General features: G+C 48.2%; 1 protein-coding gene across 2 annotated transcripts in view; it reads left to right on the top strand.

Moving 5' to 3' along the window:
- Rrp12 (ribosomal RNA processing 12 homolog (S. cerevisiae)) overlaps window positions 1-22,890 on the top strand; it is a 35,911-nt gene that overhangs the window by 5,085 nt on the left and 7,936 nt on the right. For both annotated transcript variants that reach the window (XM_013017865.1, XM_013017867.1), the window contains exons 4-25: window positions 460-536; window positions 2,451-2,556; window positions 2,724-2,840; window positions 3,885-4,023; window positions 4,408-4,535; window positions 5,933-6,031; window positions 6,877-6,968; window positions 10,177-10,288; window positions 10,516-10,613; window positions 12,017-12,131; window positions 13,945-14,087; window positions 14,214-14,335; window positions 17,144-17,208; window positions 17,301-17,463; window positions 17,903-18,057; window positions 18,286-18,353; window positions 19,070-19,163; window positions 20,186-20,344; window positions 20,470-20,550; window positions 20,746-20,851; window positions 21,073-21,180; window positions 21,904-22,061. In XM_013017865.1, the coding sequence (XP_012873319.1) occupies window positions 460-536; window positions 2,451-2,556; window positions 2,724-2,840; window positions 3,885-4,023; window positions 4,408-4,535; window positions 5,933-6,031; window positions 6,877-6,968; window positions 10,177-10,288; window positions 10,516-10,613; window positions 12,017-12,131; window positions 13,945-14,087; window positions 14,214-14,335; window positions 17,144-17,208; window positions 17,301-17,463; window positions 17,903-18,057; window positions 18,286-18,353; window positions 19,070-19,163; window positions 20,186-20,344; window positions 20,470-20,550; window positions 20,746-20,851; window positions 21,073-21,180; window positions 21,904-22,061 (2,505 nt within the window). The remainder of the gene's footprint in view (window positions 1-459; window positions 537-2,450; window positions 2,557-2,723; window positions 2,841-3,884; window positions 4,024-4,407; window positions 4,536-5,932; window positions 6,032-6,876; window positions 6,969-10,176; window positions 10,289-10,515; window positions 10,614-12,016; window positions 12,132-13,944; window positions 14,088-14,213; window positions 14,336-17,143; window positions 17,209-17,300; window positions 17,464-17,902; window positions 18,058-18,285; window positions 18,354-19,069; window positions 19,164-20,185; window positions 20,345-20,469; window positions 20,551-20,745; window positions 20,852-21,072; window positions 21,181-21,903; window positions 22,062-22,890) is intronic.

Genomic DNA, 22,890 nt, shown 5'->3' with positions numbered 1-22,890 from the left:
ATTGAGTTTGCCCGAAGTCATGTGATATCTAAGGGCATTTTTTATTTTATTTTATTTTTATTTATTTATTTTTTTTGTCGGTTGTGGGGCTTGAACTCTGGGCCTGGGCGCTGTCCCTCAGCTCAAGGCGAGCGTTCTACCACTTGAGCTACAGTGCCACTTCCGGTTTTCTGGTGGTTTATTGGAGATAGGAGTCTCACGGTCTCTCCTGCCCGGGCTGGCTTTGAACCGCGATCCCCAGATCTCAGCCTCCTGAGTAGCTAGGATTACAGGCGTGAGCCACCAGCGCCCGGCGGCATTTTTTATTTTTAACATTATCTGGCAGTTGAATTGTGCTTATGAACCTCTGACACAATAATTCTTGGTTGTAATTGCTCTCTTGGCTCCCTTCTCTGCCTCTGCTTTTCTAACTGTAATGTGCCACTTTATCCATTTACATCCCCTCCATCTGGCCCTCAGATGACTACAATGGAAGCAGTGGAGTCCCCGGAGTCCCTGGCTGCTGTCGCTTACCTATTGAACCTTGTCCTGAAGCGGTAAGTCCTGGCTATAGTGTGATCTCCAGGTCTGTAGAGTAAAGAAGGGAATTTGCACAGGAGAAGTAGGATGGAGAATTGTTCTCTAAAAAGATACTTGAGGGGCCGGGCACTGGTGGCTCACGCCTGTAATCCTAAGCTACTCAGGAGGCTGAGATCTGAGGATCGCGGTTCAAAGCCAGCCCGGGCAGGAGAGACCGTGAGACTCCTATCTCCAATAAACCACTAGAAAACCGGAAGTGGCGCTGTAGCTCAAGTGGTAGAGTGCTCGCCTTGAGCTGAAGAGCTGAGGGACAGCGCCCAGGCCCAGAGTTCAAGCCCCACGACCGACCAAAAAAAAAGATACTTGAGGGGCTGGGAAGGTGGCTCAGTGGTAGAGTGTTTGCCTCGCATGCATGAGGCCCTGGGTTCAATTCCTCAGCACCACATTAGCAGAAAAAGCTAGAAGTGGCACTGTGGCTCAAGTGGTAAAGTGTTGGCCTTGAGCTGAAGAGCTCAAGGACAGCACCCAGGCCCCGAGTTCAGGCCCCACAACCGACCAAAAAAAAAAAGATACTTGAGGCTGGGAATGTGGCTTAGTGGTAGAGTGCCTGCTTAGCATGCATGAAACCACCCTGGGTTCAATTCCTCAGTACCACATAAACAGAAAAAGCCAGAAGTGGTGCTGTGGCTCAAGTTGTAAGTGTATTAGCCTTGAGCAAAAGAAGCTCAAGGACAGTGCCCAGGCTCTGAGTCCAAGCTCCAGGACTGGCAAAAAAAAAAAGCTGGGCACAGTGGCTCACACCAGTAAAATCCTAGCTACTCAGGAGGCTGAGATCTGAGAATCTTGGTTAAGAGCCAGCCAGGCAGGAAAGTATGTGAGGCTCTTATCTCCAATTAACCACTAGAAAATCAGAAGTGGCACTCTGGCTCAAGTGGTAGAGTGCTAGCTTTGAGCTGAAGAGCTTAGCACCCAGGCCAAGTTCAAGCCCCACATCTTACAAAACCTGAAAGGCTGTGTTTGGTGGCCTGTAGTCTCATCTAGCTTAAATGGTAGAGCACTTACACTAGCAACTGTGTGAAGACCTGTGCTTAAAGCCAGTACTGTACTTGGGAGGCAAGGCAAGATGATGTTTGAGGACAGCATGGGCTATATAGTGAGACTAAAGAAAAGATTCTTCGCTGGATGCTGTGGCTCCTATAATCTAGCTACTCAGGAAGCTGTGATCTGAGGATCTGGCTTTGAAGCCAGCCCAGGCAGGACCGTGTGAGACTCAGATCTCTACTCAACCATCAAAAAGCCAGAAGTGGAAGTATGGCTCAAGTGGTAGAGCCCTAGCCTTGAACAAAAAAACTGAAGGACAGTGTACAGGCCCTGAGTTGAAGCCTTAGTGCCAGAAGATTTCTGAGTTCTCACATGACTATATTGTAAAACTGTATTAATATACTTACTACTACTGAATTGAGCACTTTGACATAGTTAAGATGTATGTACTACATACATAATTTATTACAATAGTAAATTTACAATAGCAATTTAAGAAGATACTCGAGTCTCTGGGTAGTATTGTACATTGGGATGTGGGAGTGGCTTGGGTCTGAGTGAATGTTCATGCCTAGGGAGATGTCAGCTCTGGAAAGTGAATGGGTAAGGAGAAGGCATAGGGAGAGGATTCAGGGAACAGACCTTCACAGAGGGGACAGAGGGTTGATACGAGTCATGAAAGGAGTTTGTGAGGAGTGAGAAGATGAGGGAAGATGAGAAGTCATGGGAAGTAGACTGAAATGAGTGTCAGGAAGGATGAGCTCCTCTCCTGAGTGACTGAGTCAGTAGCACTCCTATGGTAGTCCAACTCCTTCCTGAGCTTCACTGAGACCTGCGCCAGTTGCATTTCAAAGTTGCCGCTGGATTAACTCTTCTCATTCTCCCCACAGAGTGCCCAGCCCTGTGCTCATTAAAAAGTTCTCAGATACCTCCAAAGCCTTCATGGACATCATGTCTGCCCAGGCCAGCAGTGGCTCCACCTCTGCCCTCCGATGGGTTAGTCTATGTCTCTCCGAGCCCCCTGCATTTCCCCATGAGGGGTTCCGACACTTTGGATCCTTAGGCAGATCCCTTTGAGATTTTCTGGGGTTGCTGAGAACCTGGGATCTCTTTCTCTCTAAGCTGAGGCTGGTGATCCTGAGACACTCTAACTCTTCTTTAAGGTCCTGTCCTGCCTGGCCACCCTCCTGCGGAAGCAAGACCTGGAGGCCTGGGGATATCCCCTGACCCTTCAGGTATACCATGGGCTGCAGAGCTTCACCGTGCATGCCAAGCCCAAGGTGAGATCAGTGCATTCCAGAAGATGGGGAGGATCTGGCCTGTGTGAGTGGGATTACAGAGATGACCCTGAGTGCTGGGCTCTTGCTCAGCGTCTCTTTTCTGCCTGTAAGGCTTCAATCTGAGTCAGCCTCTCTCCAGCAGGGGATAAATGTCAGGCCCTCAGAATCTCTCTCATGCCTCCTCAGCCAGTGACCTGTTGACTTGTCAGTCTCCTAGTATGTCTCTGTCTTGGCAAGGAGGGTGGCATCCTAAGTTGGATTTTGGATTCAGCAGTGTTGGCACTCTGAGAGAGTTACTCATGTCTCTAAACTTGGGATTCCTGGCTATAAAATAGGGATGGTCATTTCAGCTTTGCTGCAGGGTTGTGAGGAGGCTGCAGTGTTTTTCAGATTTGATGCAGTGCCTGGCATATAGTAGATGCTCAGTAAATGGGGGCTGACCACCTTTTCCTCCAGAAATTTGTGTTCGGGGCATAGAAAAATAATTACTAATCCAGAATCCTTCATTTGTGCTAAGAAGCAGTTAGGACAGGTAGTCTTATATCTTCTTTCCTGTGTGTCCACGTGATGATTCCCTTACCTTCCAGGTCAGGATCAATGCTGAAATGTCACTTCACTGGAATAGCACCTTCCTGACCACTCTATACAAAGTTTTCTAAAACCTTTTTCTTTTTGCCAATTATTTTCTGTCAGCTGATGTGTAGTTTACTCTGCTTCTCCTGTGGAGTATGAGTTGTCTATTATGTTTCACGTCTGTAAATACCTAGAACAGTGCCTGGCTTGTGCTACTCTGCATTTACTGGCTGTTTGACTGGATAAATCTCTGGTAGGTAGAAAAGGGCAATGGAACTGAGATTACATAGCCGGGCTTCTTCTGGGCCATTAGGTAAGTTAGTAGAGAGCTCAGGATTCTGTACCTGAGAAAGCCAGCAGAGTAACGGGTATGTAGTAGGTGTTCAGTCAGTGCTTGCTTATTGGTAGCATTTACAGGCACCCAATATTCGGTAGAATGTTGATCCCCTTTCCCCTTTTCTTGCCCCTCAGATTCGGAAGGCTGCCCAGCATGGGGTATGCTCAGTTCTCAAGGGCAGTGACTTCATGTTTGGTGAAAAGGCCCCTGCTCATCATCCTGCTGCTGTCTCCACCGCCAAGTTCTGCATCCAGGAGATTGAGAAGGCTGGAGGTGGGACAGCCAGGCCCTGGGCCCGGGTAGGGGAAGTGGTGAGGAGGATTAGTAATAGAACTCTCCATTTGCCTGATGCTGGTGATTCACAGCTATAATCCTAGCCACTCAAAGCTTAAGATAAGGAGAATCTTTGTTTAAGACCAGTTTGGGGAAGAGAAGTTCACCAGACTCCATCTCCAAAATAATGAACAAGTAGTGGCTGAAGTGATAGAGCATTAGCCTTGAGTAAAAAGAAGCTCAGGGATAGTGCCCAGGACTAGCACACAAAAAATGGACACAAACAAAATAATGAAAAGAAAGCAAGGATGATATAACTCCAGTAGCAGACTGTCAGATTAGCAAGTGTGAGGCAGAGTTCAAATCTCTCTGTTTCTCTGTCAGGCTCCAAGGAGGCTACCACCATGCTGCACATGCTGACACTGCTAAAGGACGTGCTACCCTGCTTCCCCGAAGGCCTGGTGAAGAGTTGCAGTGAGACTCTCCTACGCGTCATGACCTTGAGCCATGTGGTAAGCTTAGGCCACAAGAAGGAAGGTGGTCCCACAGTGGTTCCATTTGGGTACCCACTGGACAGGCAGAAAGCAGGACTTAGGGCTGGGCAAAGTGGAATATACCTGTAGTCCCAGCTATTTGGTAGACTGAGACAGCAGGACAGTCTGAGCCTAATAGTTTAAAACCAGGTTGCTAAACATTGAAGCAACTCAGTCTTTACAGCAGGACCTAGCATCTTTCTTCCCTGACCCTACTCTTAAGGTAAAACCAAGGATACTTATTCATCCATCATATCATCCACGAGTCAGGATATGGCTGAGCTATCTCATGGTCCTGGTCTAGTTAGAAGCTGACTTCACAGATCAGGTCAGCATGAGGAACTGATGGATCCGTAAAGTGTCATTTCAGCTCAGGAAGCTAAGGGCTGGAGGATCACAGTTCCAAGCCAGGCTGAGCAGAAAACTGCAAGACTCTATCTCCAGTTAACCAGCAGAATACTGGCTAACGATATGCCTAAGTGGTAGAGCACCAGCTGGGTGTGAAAAAGCCAAACAATAGTTTGGGAAACTGACTACAAGTCCTGGTACCAGTGCATGCACATTCATGTACACCACACACACAAAGAAAAAAACTTATGGTTGTAGTTCAGTGGTAGAGATCAAGTTCAGCGTCCGGGGTTCCATCCACAAGCTGGCAAAACAATAGTAATAAATAATTGAAAGTCTCTTTTTCCCCAACTCTCATTTCCTAATGGTACAAATAGTTGGCTGTAGATCCTTTTATATGTTTCCTCTTTGGATAAACAAATATACATTAAAAAGTACATAAATAGGGGCTGGGAAGGTGGCTCAGTGGTAGAGCGCTTGCCTTGCATGCCTGAGGCCCTGGGTTCGATTCCTCAGCACCACATAAGCAAAAAGAAAAAAGCTGGAAGTGGCGCTGTGGCTCAAGTGGTAGAGCGCTAGCCTTGAGCTGAAGAGCTGAAGGACAGCACCCAGCCCAGAGTTCAGGCCCCATGACCAGACCCCCCCCCCCCAAAAAAAAAAACAAAACCAATTCTGACTACTCAGGAGGTTGAGATCTGAGGATCACAGTTCAAAGCCGTCCCAGGAAGACAAATCTAAGAAACTCTTCCCTCCAAGTAACCACCAAAAAAGCCATAAATGACGCTGTGGCTTAAATAATACAGTACTAGTCTTGAACAAAAGCTCAAGGACAGTGCCCAGACCCTGAGTTCAAGCTCTAGGACCTGCATACACAAAATGACAGTGCTTAGTGTAGCTAGATGTGTGAAGCATATTTTAAGTATAAGGCTGTGGCTTCTTTGTAGCTCATCTGGTACTGTGAGAGGTCAAGGGATTTAGGGCAGCTGTGGGGTCTGTGTTATCTCTCAAATCCTGTGTGTCTCTTTCAGCTGGTGACTGCCTGTGCCATGCAGGCCTTCCACAATCTCTTCCATGCCAAACCTAGCTTGGGCACCCTATCAGCAGAGCTCAACGCCCAGATTATCACGGTGAGTCCTGATGGAGAGGAGACCCTACCAGGTGGGTCCCTAAGAAAGCTGTGATGGAAGAATTGCAGCTGCTCCCTATCTTCAAGTTGAGGGTGGACAGGCTGAGCTGCTCCAGTGGAGTAGACCAATAGATAGCTATGCAGGCCTTTGTTGTCATCTCAGTATCCACTGGAGCTGGGGTCTGGCTCTTTGGTTTCATTATGGTCACATGGTTATAGATAACTTGTTCAATTTTTTTTTTTTTTTTTGGTCGGTCATGAGGCTTGAACTCTGGGCCTGAGCGCTGTCCCTCTGCTCTTCAGCTCAAGGCTAATGCTCTGCCACTTGAGCTACAGCACCACTTCCGGTTTTTTTCTTTTTGCTTATGTGGTGCTGAAGAATCGAACCCAGGGCCTCAGGCATGCAAGGCAAGCACTCTACCACTGAGCCACCTTCCCAGCCCCCAGCTTTTTTCCTTTTTTCTTATGTGGTGCTGAGGAATCGAACCCAGGGCCTCATGCATGCAAGGCAAGCGCTCTACCACTGAGCCATCTTCCCAGCCCCTGTTCAGGGTTCTTGAAACCCCCCTCTCCCCCCCCCCCCCACTACCCCCATTCCCAGATTTGTTTATGAACTGTGTCTCTTCATGTGCATGTCCCTGGAGAAGGGCTCTAGTTTTTATCAGAACTACAGAAAGTTTGTGAGTCAACCGGGTATCTGCTTCTAGAGCCTCAGGACTCGAAGGACTTCACGAAACAGGGAATGTCAGGAGGGCTGGGAGTCCCAGCCTGTGACTGCTGGTGTCCTGGGGCCATTGGTGACCTGCTTTCTTTCTCACATATCTGCTTACTGTGTCTTACCTCTAGGCCTTATATGACTACATTCCCAGTGAAAATGATCTACAGCCCCTACTGGCCTGGCTAAAGGTCATGGAGAAAGCTCATATCAACCTGGTCAGGTAAGAATAAGGCAGAGGAGCACCATAGGCCTGTCTCCAGGCTGCTAGCTTTGCATACAGATGCGAGGGATGTGCACAGCTGGAGAGGTCAGCTGGCTTCGTTGGCATTGGTAGTTCCACATGGAGTTTGCCACACATCAGCTCTGGCTCTAGGAAGCACTAGGGAATGGATTGTGCCTGGTTTAGTTCCTTTCCCACCAGAGTGTTCTGCCAGCCAGCTGCGAGCAGCCACATGGTATGCTGAAAGGACTGCAGTCTGGGTTGGGACTGAGGGTTTGGGGTATTGTTTTGTTTTGTTTTTGCTTATACTAGGGCTTGAATTCAGGGCCTTATACTTTCATTTGGCTTCTTCTGCTCACAAATGGTGTTTTCCCACTTGAGCCACACCTCTGGTCTTGATTCTTGCTACACCCTGATTGTGCCACCCTGCATACTAGGTTTTTCCACCAGGGTATATCAGCACTTCCAGACCAGTCTCCATCAGGGCTGATGATTCCATCCTCTGGGCTTCATAGTCTTGAATCCTGCTATTGCTTTCTGTGTCTGCATGCATTCATGATTTCACTTCCCTGAAATAATATTGGGAAGTACACAGTAGTCAGTGTGCCACCTACAAAGAGACATTCTGACTGGAGGGAGTGTCTCTAAATCTGGTGGCTTCCACCAGTGGCTCTACCTATCTGGATCTGTCTTCTTTCCCATGAAGGCTGTCCCTGTCCTGCTCTGAACTAGTCCGTGCTGAGCACTTTGTCTGTTGGTTTGTCTCCCTAGTCACAATGGCCACTCAAGGCAAGGTCTCAGCCCTGCTTTAGGAACCAGAAGCTGAGGGCTGGGGGCAGAGCATAAGTAGTTCATGACTATCACGTGTTAGCTCAAACCTCAGTTCCAAAAGGTGGGGGGAAGAAACAAAACTAGAAGCTGAAGCTGTGTGTGTTAAGTAGTCACACAGCTGCCACAGCTCCTAGGCAAGTATCCTTTTAACTGAAGAGATAAGAAGTGGTGGAGTCATTCTCAGGACTTGTTCTATAGGAGCATACCTACAGTTGTGCCCAGCAGGGGCTGGGAAGGTGGCTCAGTGGTAGAGTGCTTGCCTTGCATGCATAAGTTCCTGGGTTTGATTCCTCAGCCCGACATAAGCAGAAAAAGCTGGAAGTGGTGCTTTGGCTCAAGTCTTAAAGTGCTAGCCTTGAGCTGAAGAGCTGAGGGACAGCGCCCCGGCCTAGAGATCAGGCCCTATGACCAGCAAAAAGAAAGAAAGAAAGAAAAAAGGATACTGTAGCAGAAGGCAGTAGCCAAAATAAACAAACAAACAAAACCCAAAAGCTAGAATGACCCCTGTCCCATTGCAGTGTGGAGCCAGGAAGATTAAATACAGTCATGAGCAAGAGAAGTGATGAAGTAGAGGTGGATGTGGTGGTACAGCACTGTAATTGCAGTCCTCAGGAAGTAGAGGCAGGAGGATTGCAAATTTGAGTTAGCTTGTACTACATAGTGAGTTGACACCAGTGTAATCTACATAGGAGACCCTGTATTAAGTGAGGGGGGGGGAGAAAAACAAGGAAGTAGTTGTGTATATGCTCCTATGAAAAGAACTCCAAGGGCCTGGGATGGTGGCTTAGTGGTAGAGTGCTGCCTTGCATGCATGAGTCCCTGGGTTTGATTCCTCAGCACCACATAAGCAGAAAAAGCTGGAATTGGCACTGTGGTTCAAATGGTAGAGCACTAGCCTTGAGCTGAAGAGTTGAGGGACAGTGCCAAGGCCCAGAGTTCAGGCCCCATGACAGACAAAAAAAAAAAAAAAGAGAGAGAAGAAAAAAGAACTCCAAGATATAGTGAGAAAACAAAGTGCAGAATTGCAGGTGCAGTGCCAGGATATGGATCCTCACATCACTAGACTAGGCTGGGTAGTCTTGGCAAGTTCTTGACTTTTCTGTGTCTGAACTTCCTTATCAGAAAAATAGGAATAACAAGCTCACCTCACTATTTGTTACAAGGTTTCAGTGACTGAATGCATATTTTTACATCAGTGGTTCATATGTGACCTAATATAAATGTTAACAGTACAGATTATTTTGTTCTGAAAGAGGCTGGGCATGGTAGCATAGGCCTGTAATCCTTGGTATTTGAGAGGTGGAGCATAAAGGATCAGAGCCATGCCTGGTCCAGGTGGCTCATACCTGTAATCCTAGCTACTCAGGAGGCTGAGATCTGAGGATTCAGGTTCAAAGCCAGCCCAGGCAGGAAAGTCCATGAGACTGTTACCTCCAGAAACCAGAAGTGGTGCTGTGGCTCAAGTGGTAGAGTGCTAGCCTTGAGTTGAAGAGCTGAAGGACAGCACCCAAGCCCAGAGTTCAAGCCCCATGACCCTCACCCCCCCCAAAAAAAAAAAATCAGGGCCAACCAGGGAAAAAAAAATTTGAGACCATATATCAACAAATAAACCAGATACAATTTTTCAGGTTTATAATTTCAGCAACTTGAGTGATATAGGTAGGAGGACCTTGATCCAAGATTAGCTCCAGGCAAAAAGAACATGATACTGTGTTACTAAAGCAAAAAAAGTGCTGGCTTGCTTTACAAGTGGAGGCCCCGAGTACAAGTACAATAAAACAAAAACCTGAAAGGCTGGGCAGGAGCATTAGCAAGTTGGAAGCTTGTCTGTAGTCTAGACTATGTAGTAAGATGTCAAAAGTAAAAGCTGGGTGCCAGTAGATCACATACCTATAATCCTTACTACTTAGGAGGCTGAAACCTAAGGATCTGTATTCAAAGCCGGTGGGAAAGATGAGACATTCCTATCTCCCATTAATTGCCAAAAAAGCAAAAATGGAGCTGTGGCTCAAGTGGCCTTGAGCAAAAACGCTTAGAGTCAGTGCCCAGGTTCAGTTTAAGCCCTAGGACCAGCACCAAAAAAAAAAGAAAAAAAAAATGCTGGGGGAGATGGAGGGAGAACACTACTTTGAAGAGTATTTTCCCTGGGAGGTCCACCAGAGAGTCAGGCCAAGAATAAAGATGGCATATCCTTCACTCACCACACGTGTTACTGCATGGACAATAGGCCTTTACTTAAACAGCCATCTGAGGAGCCCTGCAAATGTATGGTTCTTTATATACCTGCGCTTCTGGGCTAGGTAGGTTCCTGAGGCTCAAGATCAGCTCCTCTGCCCCACCTCTACCCCATGTATTTGAAAACTTTATTTCTTGACAGGTTGCAGCGGGACCTGGGGCTGGGCCACCTTGCTCGATTTTTTGGAACAGCGATGACTTGTCTCCTCTCCCCTCACTCTCCAGTGGTAATAGCTGCCACCCAGAGCCTCAAGGTACTGTATACCTTGCTAGCTTCAGCTTTAGCTAAGGGAGCAGAGAATATAGAGGTTCTGCCTGCTGGTCGCCTCCCAATCAATACCCCCCCCCCCCACCCAATTAGGTGGTAGTTCTTCTGATGCCATATACATTTCTCAGAAACTTCAGGAAGCAGCTTTCTGGGTGGAAAGAATGGGACTGGGAATTGCCTTAGCCCAGATAGCCTGTGGCCTTCTTTTTGCAGGAGATCTTAAAGGAATGTGTGGCTCCACACATGGCCGACATCGGTGCTGTAACCTGCTCAGCCTCAGGTCCCGCCCAGTACATCGCCAAGATGTTCAGGTGAGAATATGGTATCTAGGTTAGGAGAGCATGACGGCTGCCTTTCAGCAAGTTTTACATGATGCCAGCGTTCCACTTATAATCACACTGGGCCATGCATCCAGCTGTAGGTGCTCTGTGGAATTTGAGGCTGAATACCAAACCTCTTCCAGAGCAGTTCAGCCAATTGGAGGATACCATGATTCAGGCACACGTAAAGCAGGGGAAGTGTGGTGGTGGGATGTAAATGTGGACCCTGGCTGGATACTGGTGGCTCATGTCTGTAATCCTAGCTACTCAGGAGGCTGAGATCTGAGGATTATGATGCAAAGCCAGCCCAGGCAGGAGAGTCCCTGTGAGATTCTTATCTCTAATTAACCACCAGAAAAGCAGAAGTAGAGCTGTGGTTCAAAATGGTAGAGCACTAGCCTTGAGGGAAAGAGCTCAGGGACAGTGCCCGGGCCCTGAGTTCAAGACCCACAACTGACAAAAAGATAAAGAATGTGGACCCTGGATCCCTGACCCATAGCCCTTGTACCTGGAGCTGGGCTTGAATCAATAGCACAACCTGGACAAGCAAGTGCCTCTACCTCACTACAGCTTAGGGTCCTCATTGGTTGGAGGGGCTCATTGAGTTCTTTATGCTCTTTTCATGGACAGTTACACTGCTACAGCTTAGGGTCCTCATTGGTTGGAGGGGGCTCATTGAGTTCTTTATGCTCTTTTCATGGACAGTTACACTGTATTTTTTTTTCTCTCTCTCTTTTTTTTTTTGGTTGTGGGGCTTGAACTCTGGGCCTGGGCGCTGTCCCTCAGCTCTTCAGCTCAAGTCAAGCGCTCTACCACTTGAGCTACAGCGCCACTTCCAGTTTTCTTGTGGTTTATTGGAAGGTGGCTCAGTGGTTGAGTGCTTGCCTTGCATGCACGAGGCCCTGGGTTTGATTCCTCAGCACCACATAACCAGAAAAAAAAAAGCCGGAAGTGGCGCTATGGCTCAAGTGGTAGAGTGCTAGCCTTGAGCTGAAGAGCTGAGGGACAGCGCCCAGGCCCATGACCGGCCCCCCCCCCCCCCCCCCCAAAAAAAAAAAAAAGAGTTTCACGGACTTTCCTGCCCGGGCTGGCTTTGAACTGCGATCCTCAGATCTCAGCCTCCTGAGTAGCTAGGATTATAGGCATCAGCCACTGGTACCCAGCTAGTTGCACTGTATTTAAAAATTATTCATCTTCTATCTTTCTTTGTCCCCTCTTCTAAGTACTCCTTCAGTTTGATTTACAGTTTTATGTATCTAGTTTCTGTTGTACTTTTTGCCTTTCTCTGAGCCATTCCCTTCCTGACCAGCTGGGGGGGGGGGTCTGCTCATGGTGCCTGCCAGTCATTGTCATCTGCTGATCTTGTGGCCCTGACTGTATCTGCATCCTGGCAGGGCAGTGGAGGAGGGCCTGACGTATAAATTCCACGCATCCTGGAGCTTTGTGCTGCAGTTACTGTGTGTCTTCTTTGAGGTGTGTGGGAGGCAAGCTCATCCTGTGATGAAGAAGGTAAGCTGGAAGTGGATGGGGCCCTTGGACTGTGAGCTTCTGGAGGGCCCCAGGTCTGCTGTCTCTAAATTCTGGACTCACACCAACAGTATATAGTAGGTGCCCGGTATCATGTTCCCAGGGCACTGACTGGGCAGTGTGGGAAGAAGAGGGAGATGGGTGAGAGGTCACCCCCCCCCCCACACACAGATGGGTGAGAGGTCACCACACACACACATACACACACACACCCCTACCTCTCTAGGGATCCTAAGTAGATCATACTCCAGAATAGGGTAGGGCTTCTGGAGGGCCCCAGGTTGCTGTCTCTAAATTCTGGACTCATACCAACAGTACATAGTAGGTGCCCAGTATCATGTTCCCAGGGCACTGACTGGGCAGTGTGGGAAGAAGAGGGAGATGGGTGAGAGGTCACCTCCTACACACACACACACCCCTAACACACACAGACTCTCTCTCTCTCCTCTCTCTCTCTCTCTCTCTCTCACTCTCTCTCTCTGGGTCCTAAGTAGATCATACTCCAGAATAGGGTAGGGCCAGATTCCTTGTCAGCAGAAGAGTCAGCTCCTGGTTGTATGGGGCCTTCCTCACTGACTCCTTCCACTGCTGGCTTAGTAAAAAGAAGACACTTGGGCTGGGTGCCAGTGGCTCACGCCTGTAATCCTAGCTACTCAGGAGGCTGAGATCTGATGATCACAGTTCAAAGCCAACCCCGGGCAGGAAAGTCTGTGAGACTCTTATTTCTAGTAAACCACTAGAAAACCGGAAGTGGCGCTGTGGCTCGAGTGGTAGAGCACTCGCCTTGAGCTGAAGTGTGCAGGGACAGCACCCAAACCCAGAGTTCAAGCTCCACGACTGGGGGGGTGGGGTGGGGGGAGAAGAAAACATCTGAGACTGAGGGTCCCTCCGTTGGAGGGTCTGGCCCAAACCCTGATGGTTAGGCTGGCAAATGAGACTTCTACAAGAGGCTAGGCAGGCCATGAGAAGTGGAGTTGATGGGCTGATGGGGCTGTGATACAGCTCAGCTTCTGTGCCTGCTGATCTGTCTTAGTTACCTGTTAGTAATCTTTTGACAGTTTCTGACATTTTTCAAGGTAAATTGGAAATCTACATCTGTGTGTGAAATTTCCTAATTTTTTACATATTGTCAAAGGAATTTTATTTTATTTTATTTTTTTTGTGCTGGTACTAGGGTGTAAATTCGGGCCTGGGCACTGTCCCTTAAGCTTTTTTGGTTAAGGCTTGGCACTCTACCTCTTGAGTCACAGCTCTCTTTTGCCATCTTGATTGATTGTTAATTGGAGATAAGAGTCTCATAGACTTTCCTACCTGGTCTAACTTTGAACTGCAATCCTCAGATTTCAGCCTCCTCTGAGTAGCTAGGGATTACAGGCATGAGCCACCAGCACCTGGCTGAAAGGAAAAAAATTTAAAGCCCTAGGCTTTAGGAGGATAGGACACCTCATTGGGTCAGCTAAGCTGTTGTAGGTTTCCACTATGGGGTGTTACCTGGACCTAGAATCTCCAATCTCCTTTTGGAGATTGGCCTGCTCTGGAATCTCTGCTTGTCAGATGGATCTGCAGTAAGGGCAAATAGAGAAAAATAACTTTTTTCTTGATTGATTTAGCTCTAGTCCCCACGCCAGCATTAAAATAAGCAAATAAACCTACATTTTATGATATTTTTGTTCTTTGTGGTGTTGGGGATCAAACTCAAACCCAGCTTATGCTAGGTAGGCACTCTACTGCTCAGCCACAGCCCAGCCGGAAAGCATGTCCTACTGGGTAACTTCGTATCATCCCTTTGCTCTAGTGCCTCCAGTCCCTGTGCGACCTGCGCCTCTCCCCTCACTTCCCCCACACAGCAGCCCTGGACCAGGCAGTGGGGGCTGCAGTGACCAGCATGGGACCTGAGGTGGTGTTACAGGCTGTGCCTTTGGAGATTGATGGCTCTGAGTAAGTGTAACCTAGATTGTGGGAGCCCCAGGAGAGTCGGATGGCTTGTTCTCCCTGGAGAAGAGTCCACTGAATTCTCCGTTAAGGGCCTTTGACTTGTCACCTTTTCTTCATTTCTGCTCCCAGAGAGACTCTGGATTTCCCCCGGAGCTGGCTGCTGCCTGTCATCCGGGACCATGTACGGGAAACACGGCTTGCTTTCTTCACCACCTACTTCTTGCCACTGGCTAACACCCTGAAGAGTAAAGGTACAAAGCCCTTACCTGGTATAGCCGAGGCCCTCTGCTATCTGGAGCCTCAGCTGAAATGATCAGCTGACCACCATACCAGCACATTTGGCAGAATTTGTGCCAAGCAAATGGTCAGTGAGTCCTTGAGTGCCCTCCTCTAGGAACCTCTGTTTCCTGGGTCTTGTTTTTTCCCTTTGGATCACGGGAACCGGTGTCCCTTCTTTCTGGTGGAAACTGTTGAGATAGAACTTGGGCCTAGGTACTGTCACTGAGCTTTTTTGCCCAAGGCTAGTGTTCTATCACTTGAGCCACAGATCTACTTCTGGATTTTTGGTTGTTACTTGGAGATAAGTCTCACAGACTTTCCTGCCCAGTCTGGCTTTAAATCATGCTTCTCAGATCTTGGCTTCCTGGAGTAGCTAGGGTGTTAGAGGCATGAGCCACTGCCATCCAACTTGGTTGGAGATAGATTTACAAAAAAATTTTTTAGGCCAGACATTGGTGGATCACATCTATATCCTAACTACTTAGGAGGCTGAGATCTGAGGATTGCAATTTGAAGCCAGCCCAGGCAAGAAAGCCTGTGAGACTCATCTCTAATTAAAGACAGATAAAGCTGAAGTGGCATTGTAGCTCAAGTGGTAGAGTACTAGCCTTGAGCAAAAAGGAGCTCAGGGACAGTGCCCAGGCCCAGAGTAGCCCCACAAAGGGCCCTCTGTATCCTTGGTTTTTACATCTTCAACTTAAACTACAGAACTAGAGTTATACCATATTAGGTATTACAAGTATTCTAGAGAGGTTTTAAGTATATGGGAGGATATGTGTAGGTTACATGGAAATAGCACATCATTCTGTATAAGAAACTTCAAGCTGGGCGCCGGTGGCTCACACCTGTAATTCTAGCTACTCAGAAGGCTGAGATCTGAGGATCGCGGTTCAAAACCAGCCAACCCGGGCAGGAAGGTCCGTGAGACTCCTATCTCCAATAAAAACTAGAAGACCGGAAGTGGCGCTGTGGCTCAAGCAGTAGAGCATTTGCCTTGAGCTGAAGAGCTCAGGGACAGCACCCAAGCCCAGAGTTCAAGATCTACAACCAACCAAAAAAAAAAAAAAAAAAACTTCAACATTTCTTGCTCTTGGTTTCTATGGGGTTCCTAAAACCAGACCTTCAAAGATACTGAAAGATGGTAGTGAGTGAGTGAGTGTGTGTGTGTGTGTGTGTGTGTGTGTGTGTACATATATACACATACACATTTATGTGCTGTGGAGATAAGAGTGTTATGGAGCCGGGCACCAGTGGTCACACCTGTAATCCTAGCTACTCAGGAGGCTGGCAAGAAAGTTTGTGAGACTTCTATCTCCAATAAACCACTCAGAAAATGGGAAGTCGCACTGTGGCTCAAGTAGTAGAGCACTAGCATTTAGCTGAAGAGCTCAGGGACAGCATCCAGGCCCAGAGTTCAAGCTCCATGACCAACAACAACAAAAAAAGTATTAGGGACTTCTCTTACCTAGGCTAGCTTTGAATGGAGACTCTCAGACTTCAGCTTCCTGAGTAGCTAGGGATAACAGGCTACCAGCACCTGGTGAGATTACATACTTTCTTTCCTTTTCTTTTTCTTTTTTCTTTTTGTCCGTCATGGGGCTTGAATTCTGGGCCTGGGTGCTGTCCCTCAGCTCTTCAGCTCAAGGCTAGCACTCTACCACTTGAGCCACAGCGTGTACTTCCAGCCTTTTCTGTTTATGTGGTACTGAGGAATTGAACCCAGGGCCTCATGCATACTAGGCAAGCACTCTACTGAGCCACCTTCCCAGCCTCAAGATTCCATACTTTCTAGTGGTATTCTGTTTAGGCACCTGTCTTGAAGAAGTTGTTTAATACAAACGTGTACATGGAAGCAAAGTTGTTCCTAGCATTTTGGATTCCAATAGCAAGGAATCTGACACTATCTACACATCCTCTGCAGAGTTCCATTTAAATTAGGTCTAGCAGAACTAGAGGGATATGCTATGTGTATAAAGAAATAGGAATATGAATGAATGGATAAATGGAACAAGTGATTCAGTTATAGTACATTTCTGGTTTTATATATATATATATATATATTTTTTTTTTTTTTTTGGTCGGTTATGGGGCTTGAACTCTGGGCTTGGGCACTGTCCCTGCGCTTTTCAGCTCAAGGTGAACACTCTACAGCTTGAGCCACAGCACCACTTCTCGTTTTCTAGTGGTTTTATTGGAGTCTTATTGGAGTCTCACGGACTTAACTGCCCGGGCTGGCTTTGAACCGTGATCCTCAGATCTCAGCCTCCTGAGTAGCTAGGATTACAGGCGTGAGCCACTGGCGCCCGGCTTCTGGCTATATTTTAAAATGTATTCATGTTCCTTTTTTGGAGGGGGTCCGGTCGTGGGCCTGAATTCTGAGCCTGGGTGCTGCCCCTCAGCTCTTCAGCTCAAGGCTAGCGCTCTATCACATGAGCCACAGCTCCATTTCTGGCTTTTTTTTTTTGCTTATGGATGCTGAGGAATTGAACCCAGGGCCTCAAGCATGCAAGGCAAGCGCTTTACCACTGAGCCACCTTCCCAGCCCCTGTATTCATGTTCTTAAAGAAGAGTAAGAAAGTCTTGAGGACAGGTTATCCTGGAGAGGCATGTTCTTTCCATTTTGCATGTTTTTAGTGCTTAAAAGTAAGTGCTATGATTTAATTTATGGGAGATGTCACCCATATTCCCTTCCTTATTGTTGGACTTTTGGTTTTGATATAATGAGGTCTAATGGTCAGGAGGTTCCCAGCATCATACCATGTATTTGTCGCACACTTCAGCAATGGACCTTGCCCAGGCAGGCAGCACAGTGGAGTCCAAGATCTATGACACATTACAGTGGCAGGTAAGAGTCAGCTGAAAAGGAGGACATGGAGAGGAGAGGCATGTAAGAGCATGAGTAACTAGTGTCATTCTTCTTTCTTACTCCTTCCCCAGATCTGGACCCTTCTGCCTGGGTTCTGCACAAGGCCTACTGATGTGGCTGCCTCCTTCAAAGGTCTGGCACGGACATTGGGCACAGCTATCAGTGAGCGCCCAGACCTGAGAGTCACTGTGTGCCAAGCCCTGCGCACCCTCATCACCAAGGGCTGTGAGAGAGGTATGTCTGAGCACCTTGGTAGGAGCTGATAAAAGAATAATACAGATCCCTGTCCTTATCCGCTGGCTTGCTGTAGCTCATTGTCACTCCAGCCTGCAGAAGTCACCTTCTGTAGCTCTTTGCTCACTGTGGCTGTGCTACAGGTGGGTCTCAAAAGACACCTGGCAATAGTCTTCCCTGTCACTCCTTTTCCTAATGCATTGACAGTCACTGGAGATCTGTGTAGTCAATATGAAGGTTGGTATAGGAGCCCAGACTCACCCTGACCACTGTAGCTGATCACCTTATTCTGTGTGCCTTGGCCTCAACTTCTAGAACATAAGAGCTCCAAATGTGTGGGTTCCCAATATTGCCTTTGGATCCTCTAAAGGGAACCCCAGTGACCACTGAGACAGGGTCAGCTCCATCCCTTTGATGCAGACTTCCATCCTCCTGCCAGATGCTGACCGTGCTGAAGTGAGCCGCTTTGCCAAGAACTTTCTGCCAATCCTCTTCAACCTGTATGGGCAGCCTGTTGCAGAGGAGGACACTCCAGCCCCTCGTCGGGCTGTACTGGAAACCATCAAAACTTACCTTACCATCACAGAGTCTCAGGTGAGCTGCTGTGAGAGGGATTTATTCTTAGGTGGGCTCTGATAGGTTGGGCACGTTGGAAAGGCTGAGAACCCATCTGCCATACTATTAAGACCTCTGACATTTGGAGAACAGAGGGCCACACACAGCAGTTGTGGCTCAGGCTGGACTGGAGGCTCCTAAGCTGTATAAGCAGCTCTGGCAACTGTTACTCTGGTTACTCTTTTTTTCTCTTCTGGGGACTGCCAGTTGGTGAATGGTTTCCTGGAAAAAGCCAGTGAGAAGGTGCTTGACCCTGCCAGCTCTGATTTTACCAGGTAATGTTCTTAGGGCTTCCCTGTTTGAACTGGGTACTCGGAGCTGGGGAGGCATCCAGCAGACCCTCTGTAATTCTTTGAGATTGAGAACGTCCCAGCTCTACCAAAAGGCCAGTAGCCCCTTTTTTAATTTTTTTTTTTTTTGATCCGGTCGTGGAGCCTGAACTCTGGGCCTGGGTGCTGCCCCTCAGCTCTTCAGCTCAAGGCTAGCGCTCTACCACTTGAGCCACAGTGCAACTTCCAGCTTTTTTCTTTTTGCTTATGTGGTGCTGAGGAATCGAACCCAGGGCCTCAGGCATGCAAGGCAAGCACTCTACCACTGAGCTACCTTCCCAGCCCCCAGTAGCTCCTTCTTATAGGTGTTTTAGCCTGATAGGTCTGAGCAAGGACAAAGGACATGCTGCCTGATTCAAATCTCAGCTCCACAAGTTACCCAATCTATGCCCTGAGTCTTCATCTGTAAGATGGTATAATAGAGCCTACAACAAGCTTATGTGAGGTTTGAAGGGGATATATTTGGAATTCACCAGGAGGAGTACCCTGTATATTACAAGTCTTGATTAGGTGCTAGCTATGGTTGTTCACAAACTCCTTCCAGGCCCCTACCCTCATCCTGACTTTCTCCCATGTTCCTGTAGCTGGTAAACATAAGAACATGATAGCCTTGCCCTTCTCCAGCTTCCCTCAGCCCCTCCCTGTTCTCCTGTTCTGAGCAGATTGTCTGTCCTGGACCTGGTTGTAGCCTTGGCTCCTCATGCTGATGAAGCTGCCATCAGCCAGCTATACTCCACCATCCGGCCCTATTTAGAGGTGAGTTCCACACAACTTCACTTGAGGGAAGATGGGGCCCCAAGAGAATTTAGAGGCCTGTCTTATCTTTATCATTTCCTCTTCACCCAGATTAAGCCCCATCTGCTTTGTCCTGTAGTGGTTTCCCCTTGTACCCATCTTCCCTGCCCTGTCATAGGTCCAAATTGATAAAATGCACAACTGTGCTCTGACTTGCTGAAGTGTCTTGTAGAACAGAAGCCTTGCTTCTTTGCCTGCTCCTACTCTGGGCCTGTCTCAGTCTCTCTGACCTTATCTTCCCAGCCTGTTCTCTCTGTCCTCACCTTCACTACAGCCTACTTAGGCTGCTATAAGGGTCTAGGATAGATTCCTCCACTCCAACCTTGCCCTCCATCTAGTGATAGGAATGAAACCCAGGGTCTGGTGCAAAGTAGGCCTGTACTCTGCTGCTGAACTAAACTCAGCCCCAAGTTTTCAGATAAAACAAATGCTGTATTTGCCTCTGCTCATGTTGAGTCTTTCGACTGAAGTGCTGTCATGTGGCTCACAGGCATACAGAATTCAGTTTAGCCTGCTTTCCTGAAAGCTGTCCCCATTGCCACAGTTTAATAGCACTCTTTGCTGGGTGCCAGTGGCTCACACCTTTAATCCTAGCTACTCAGAAGGCTGAGATCTGAGGATCACAGTTTGAGGCAAACACAGGCAGGAAAATTAGCACCAAAAACAAAACAAAACAAACTCTTACCAGATTGCCAAAGTCCGGCATCCGAGGGGGCTCCTTCAAAATTGAATGGAATGTTCAAGCAGAGAGGAATGTTTCAATCGGGAAGCAGCAGGCACACATTCCTTGGCATTCTCAGGTGCCACCAGCTTATGCTGGAGTGCACATTATTTAGAGGTAGCCATCACAGACTCATGAATACCATACCAGAAGGTCAGGGCTAACTTCTTCTGAATGCTTTTAGAATGCTTATAGAATGTCAGTGTAAGGGGCTACAGTCCAATCTCCTTATTAGTTCTTAGCTGCCATGTGCCTTTTGTAGAGCAAGGCCCATGGGGTACAGAAGAAGGCTTACCGAGTGCTGGAGGAGGTGTGTGCCAGCCCTCAGGGCCCTGGGGCTCAGTTTGTGCAGAACCACCTAGATGACCTGAAGAAGACCCTTCTGGACTCTTTGCGGAGCACGTCCTCACCTGCTAAAAGGGTAAGGATGCTAGGGCACAGCTCTGCTAACTGAGAATGGGTGACCCCAGGAAAGGAGTCCTTGGGGAGCTTGAGGAGGGTGATGGTGGCACTGAGGGGTCCTGGGTATTTTCTCCTTGCCTGCAGCCCCGTTTGAAGTGCCTCATACATATTGTGAAGAAGCTGTCAGCTGAGCACGAGGAGTTCATTGCCGCCCTCGTCCCAGAGGTGAGGGGAGGGTAGGAGGGTGTTTTGGGCATTCCTGGAGTATGGTTTCCAAGGACCTATCATGATTTGGGGGGGCAGTGGGGAAAGGTAAGGGTGGGCTTGATTTGCTGCTGGGCATATGGGTGCTTCATGCTTTGGGCAGTCCAGCCCAGGGCAATGGGAGGTAGATGTATACTAATAATGCTGTCTGGCCAGGTGATTCTGTGCACCAAGGAGGTGTCGGTGGGTGCTCGGAAGAATGCTTTTGCCCTGCTGGTGGAGATGGGCCATGCTTTCCTGAGGTTTGGCCCCAACCAAGAAGGTGAGGTTGTGGGCTGCACATTATATACAGGCTATGAGGAAACACCCCTCCGAGCTTCTGGGCAAAGGGCAAGTTGGAGAAATCTGTTTTGCTCTGAACTGGCCCTGACCAAGGTTTTCTTCTCTGGCCTGCGTGTCTGTTCATTTCCACCCCCCTCCCCGCCATCTCCCCACTCCCTGCCCTGAGAGCCTTATGTGACTTGTCCTTGTCTCTTCCCCTAGAGGCTCTGCAGCGCTACCTCATCCTTATCTATCCTGGCCTTGTGGGTGCAGTGACCATGGTGAGCTGTAGCATCTTGGCTTTGACCCACCTCCTGTTTGAGTTTAAAGGTGAGTATGTGCCTGTCTGGGAAGTTCTTAAGGAACCAGAATGAGGATAAGGTACCGGGAGTTAGGAAGTAGAGCCAGAACCTATCTTTCCTGCCCCCAGCCTGCAGCCCTACCATCCTATCAGAGCAGGCAGAAAAAGGTAGAAAAATGTCTGGATTGTAGTCCTAGTCTTGCCTTTCACCAACCACACAAAACCTTGAACCTCTTAAGCTGGGCGCTGATGGTTTATGCCTGTAATCCTAGTTACTCAGGAGCCTGAGATCTGTGGATCGCTGTTCGAAGCCAGCCCTGGGTAGAAAAGTCCCTGTGAGACTCTTATCTCCAATTAACAACTCAAAACCCAGAAGTGGCACTGTGGCTCAAGTGGTAGAGCGCTAGACTAGAGCACAGAGACTCGGGCAGCACTCAGGCTCTGAGTTCAAGCCCCACAACCAACAACAACAACAACAAACCCTTGAGCCTTATTACTAACTTCCTGGAACCTCTGTTTCCTATCTGAAGTTTAGGAGAGACTTGGAGTGGTTAAATGAACATAAGGTCGCTCCATGAGTGGCACTCCTTGGATGGCAATTAGAATTGTGTCAGGCACATGGGAAAGCTCCAAATGTTTGCTTCTATCTATAACATTTGATCTGGCAGGGGCAGGTGGCAGTTGCTGCTTTTTGTGTGGTGATCTTGGTTCTGGATGGGTCCTGGTATCTCACAGTGGCCTGTATGTTGCAGGACTAATGGGGTCTAGCACAGTGGAGCAGCTACTAGAAAATGTGTGCCTGCTGCTGGCCTCCCGCACCCGAGACGTGGTCAAATCTGCACTGGGCTTCATCAAGGTGGCTGTGGTGGTCATGGACGTGGTGCACCTGGCCAAGCATGTGCAGCTGGTGGTAAGGGTCTCATTCCCTTCAGTGATGACATTGGTCTTTAAGGTGTCAGCAACTTTTGAATTTTTTTTTAGTAACTCTTTGTGAGCAGCAGGACATTAAAGAGCCCTGGAAGAGGGAGTATGCTAACCTGGCAGACAAGGAAGGGATGGTTCCCAGGCTGCCTTATACCACCCTTTATTTTTTCTCCATGGAAGCTGGAAATCTACAGAGCAAAAGGACCAGTACATAGACTCACTCATTATTTAGATAAATAAGAAGCTAGAAATTTTGAGATTTCCAAGGTCATAATGAGTCTCAGGACAACTCGGCTCTCCCTCCAGGACCCTCTTCTACTATTTTTTTATTTCCTCACCTTGGATTTTCCACCTGCTTGTTTTGGAAAGACTCCCCTGCATACTCTTAGTATGGATGCAGAGGGTCTGAAGAACCCTTCAGGATTAGATCACTGGCCCCTTCTATCCCTGGATCCTAACCCAGACTTGCAGCAAGCTGGACTGTATGCTTACCCTCTGTGCAGTGTCTCAGTTGTCTCAGTTTCCAGGTAGGTTGAGTCATGAGGCCTCCAGATTTCTCTTTTATGTCCTCTTTGGGTCTGGCCTTGGCTTTAAGGCAGGAAGGGTCAGGTAGGAACCAACTTGTCTTGCCTCTGCCCTCCAAAACCTGTAGCTTAACTGGGAACATTGAATAGAAAGAGTGGCTAGGGCAGGGATCTGCCATGAGATTATTAGACATTATCAAAGCCCTTTAAAGGATGGGTGGGGACCCTAATTCCCCAGCCTTATTGAAGTTTGTGTAGATAATATCTGCTGCCCACATATGTCACCCGAAC

This window comes from Dipodomys ordii, unplaced genomic scaffold (assembly GCF_000151885.1).
Source record: "Dipodomys ordii isolate 6190 unplaced genomic scaffold, Dord_2.0 Scaffold36, whole genome shotgun sequence".
Taxonomy (NCBI): Eukaryota; Metazoa; Chordata; class Mammalia; order Rodentia; family Heteromyidae; genus Dipodomys; species Dipodomys ordii.
The sequence above is the reverse complement of the archived record's forward strand: the minus strand, read 5'-3'. Positions and strand labels throughout refer to the sequence as shown.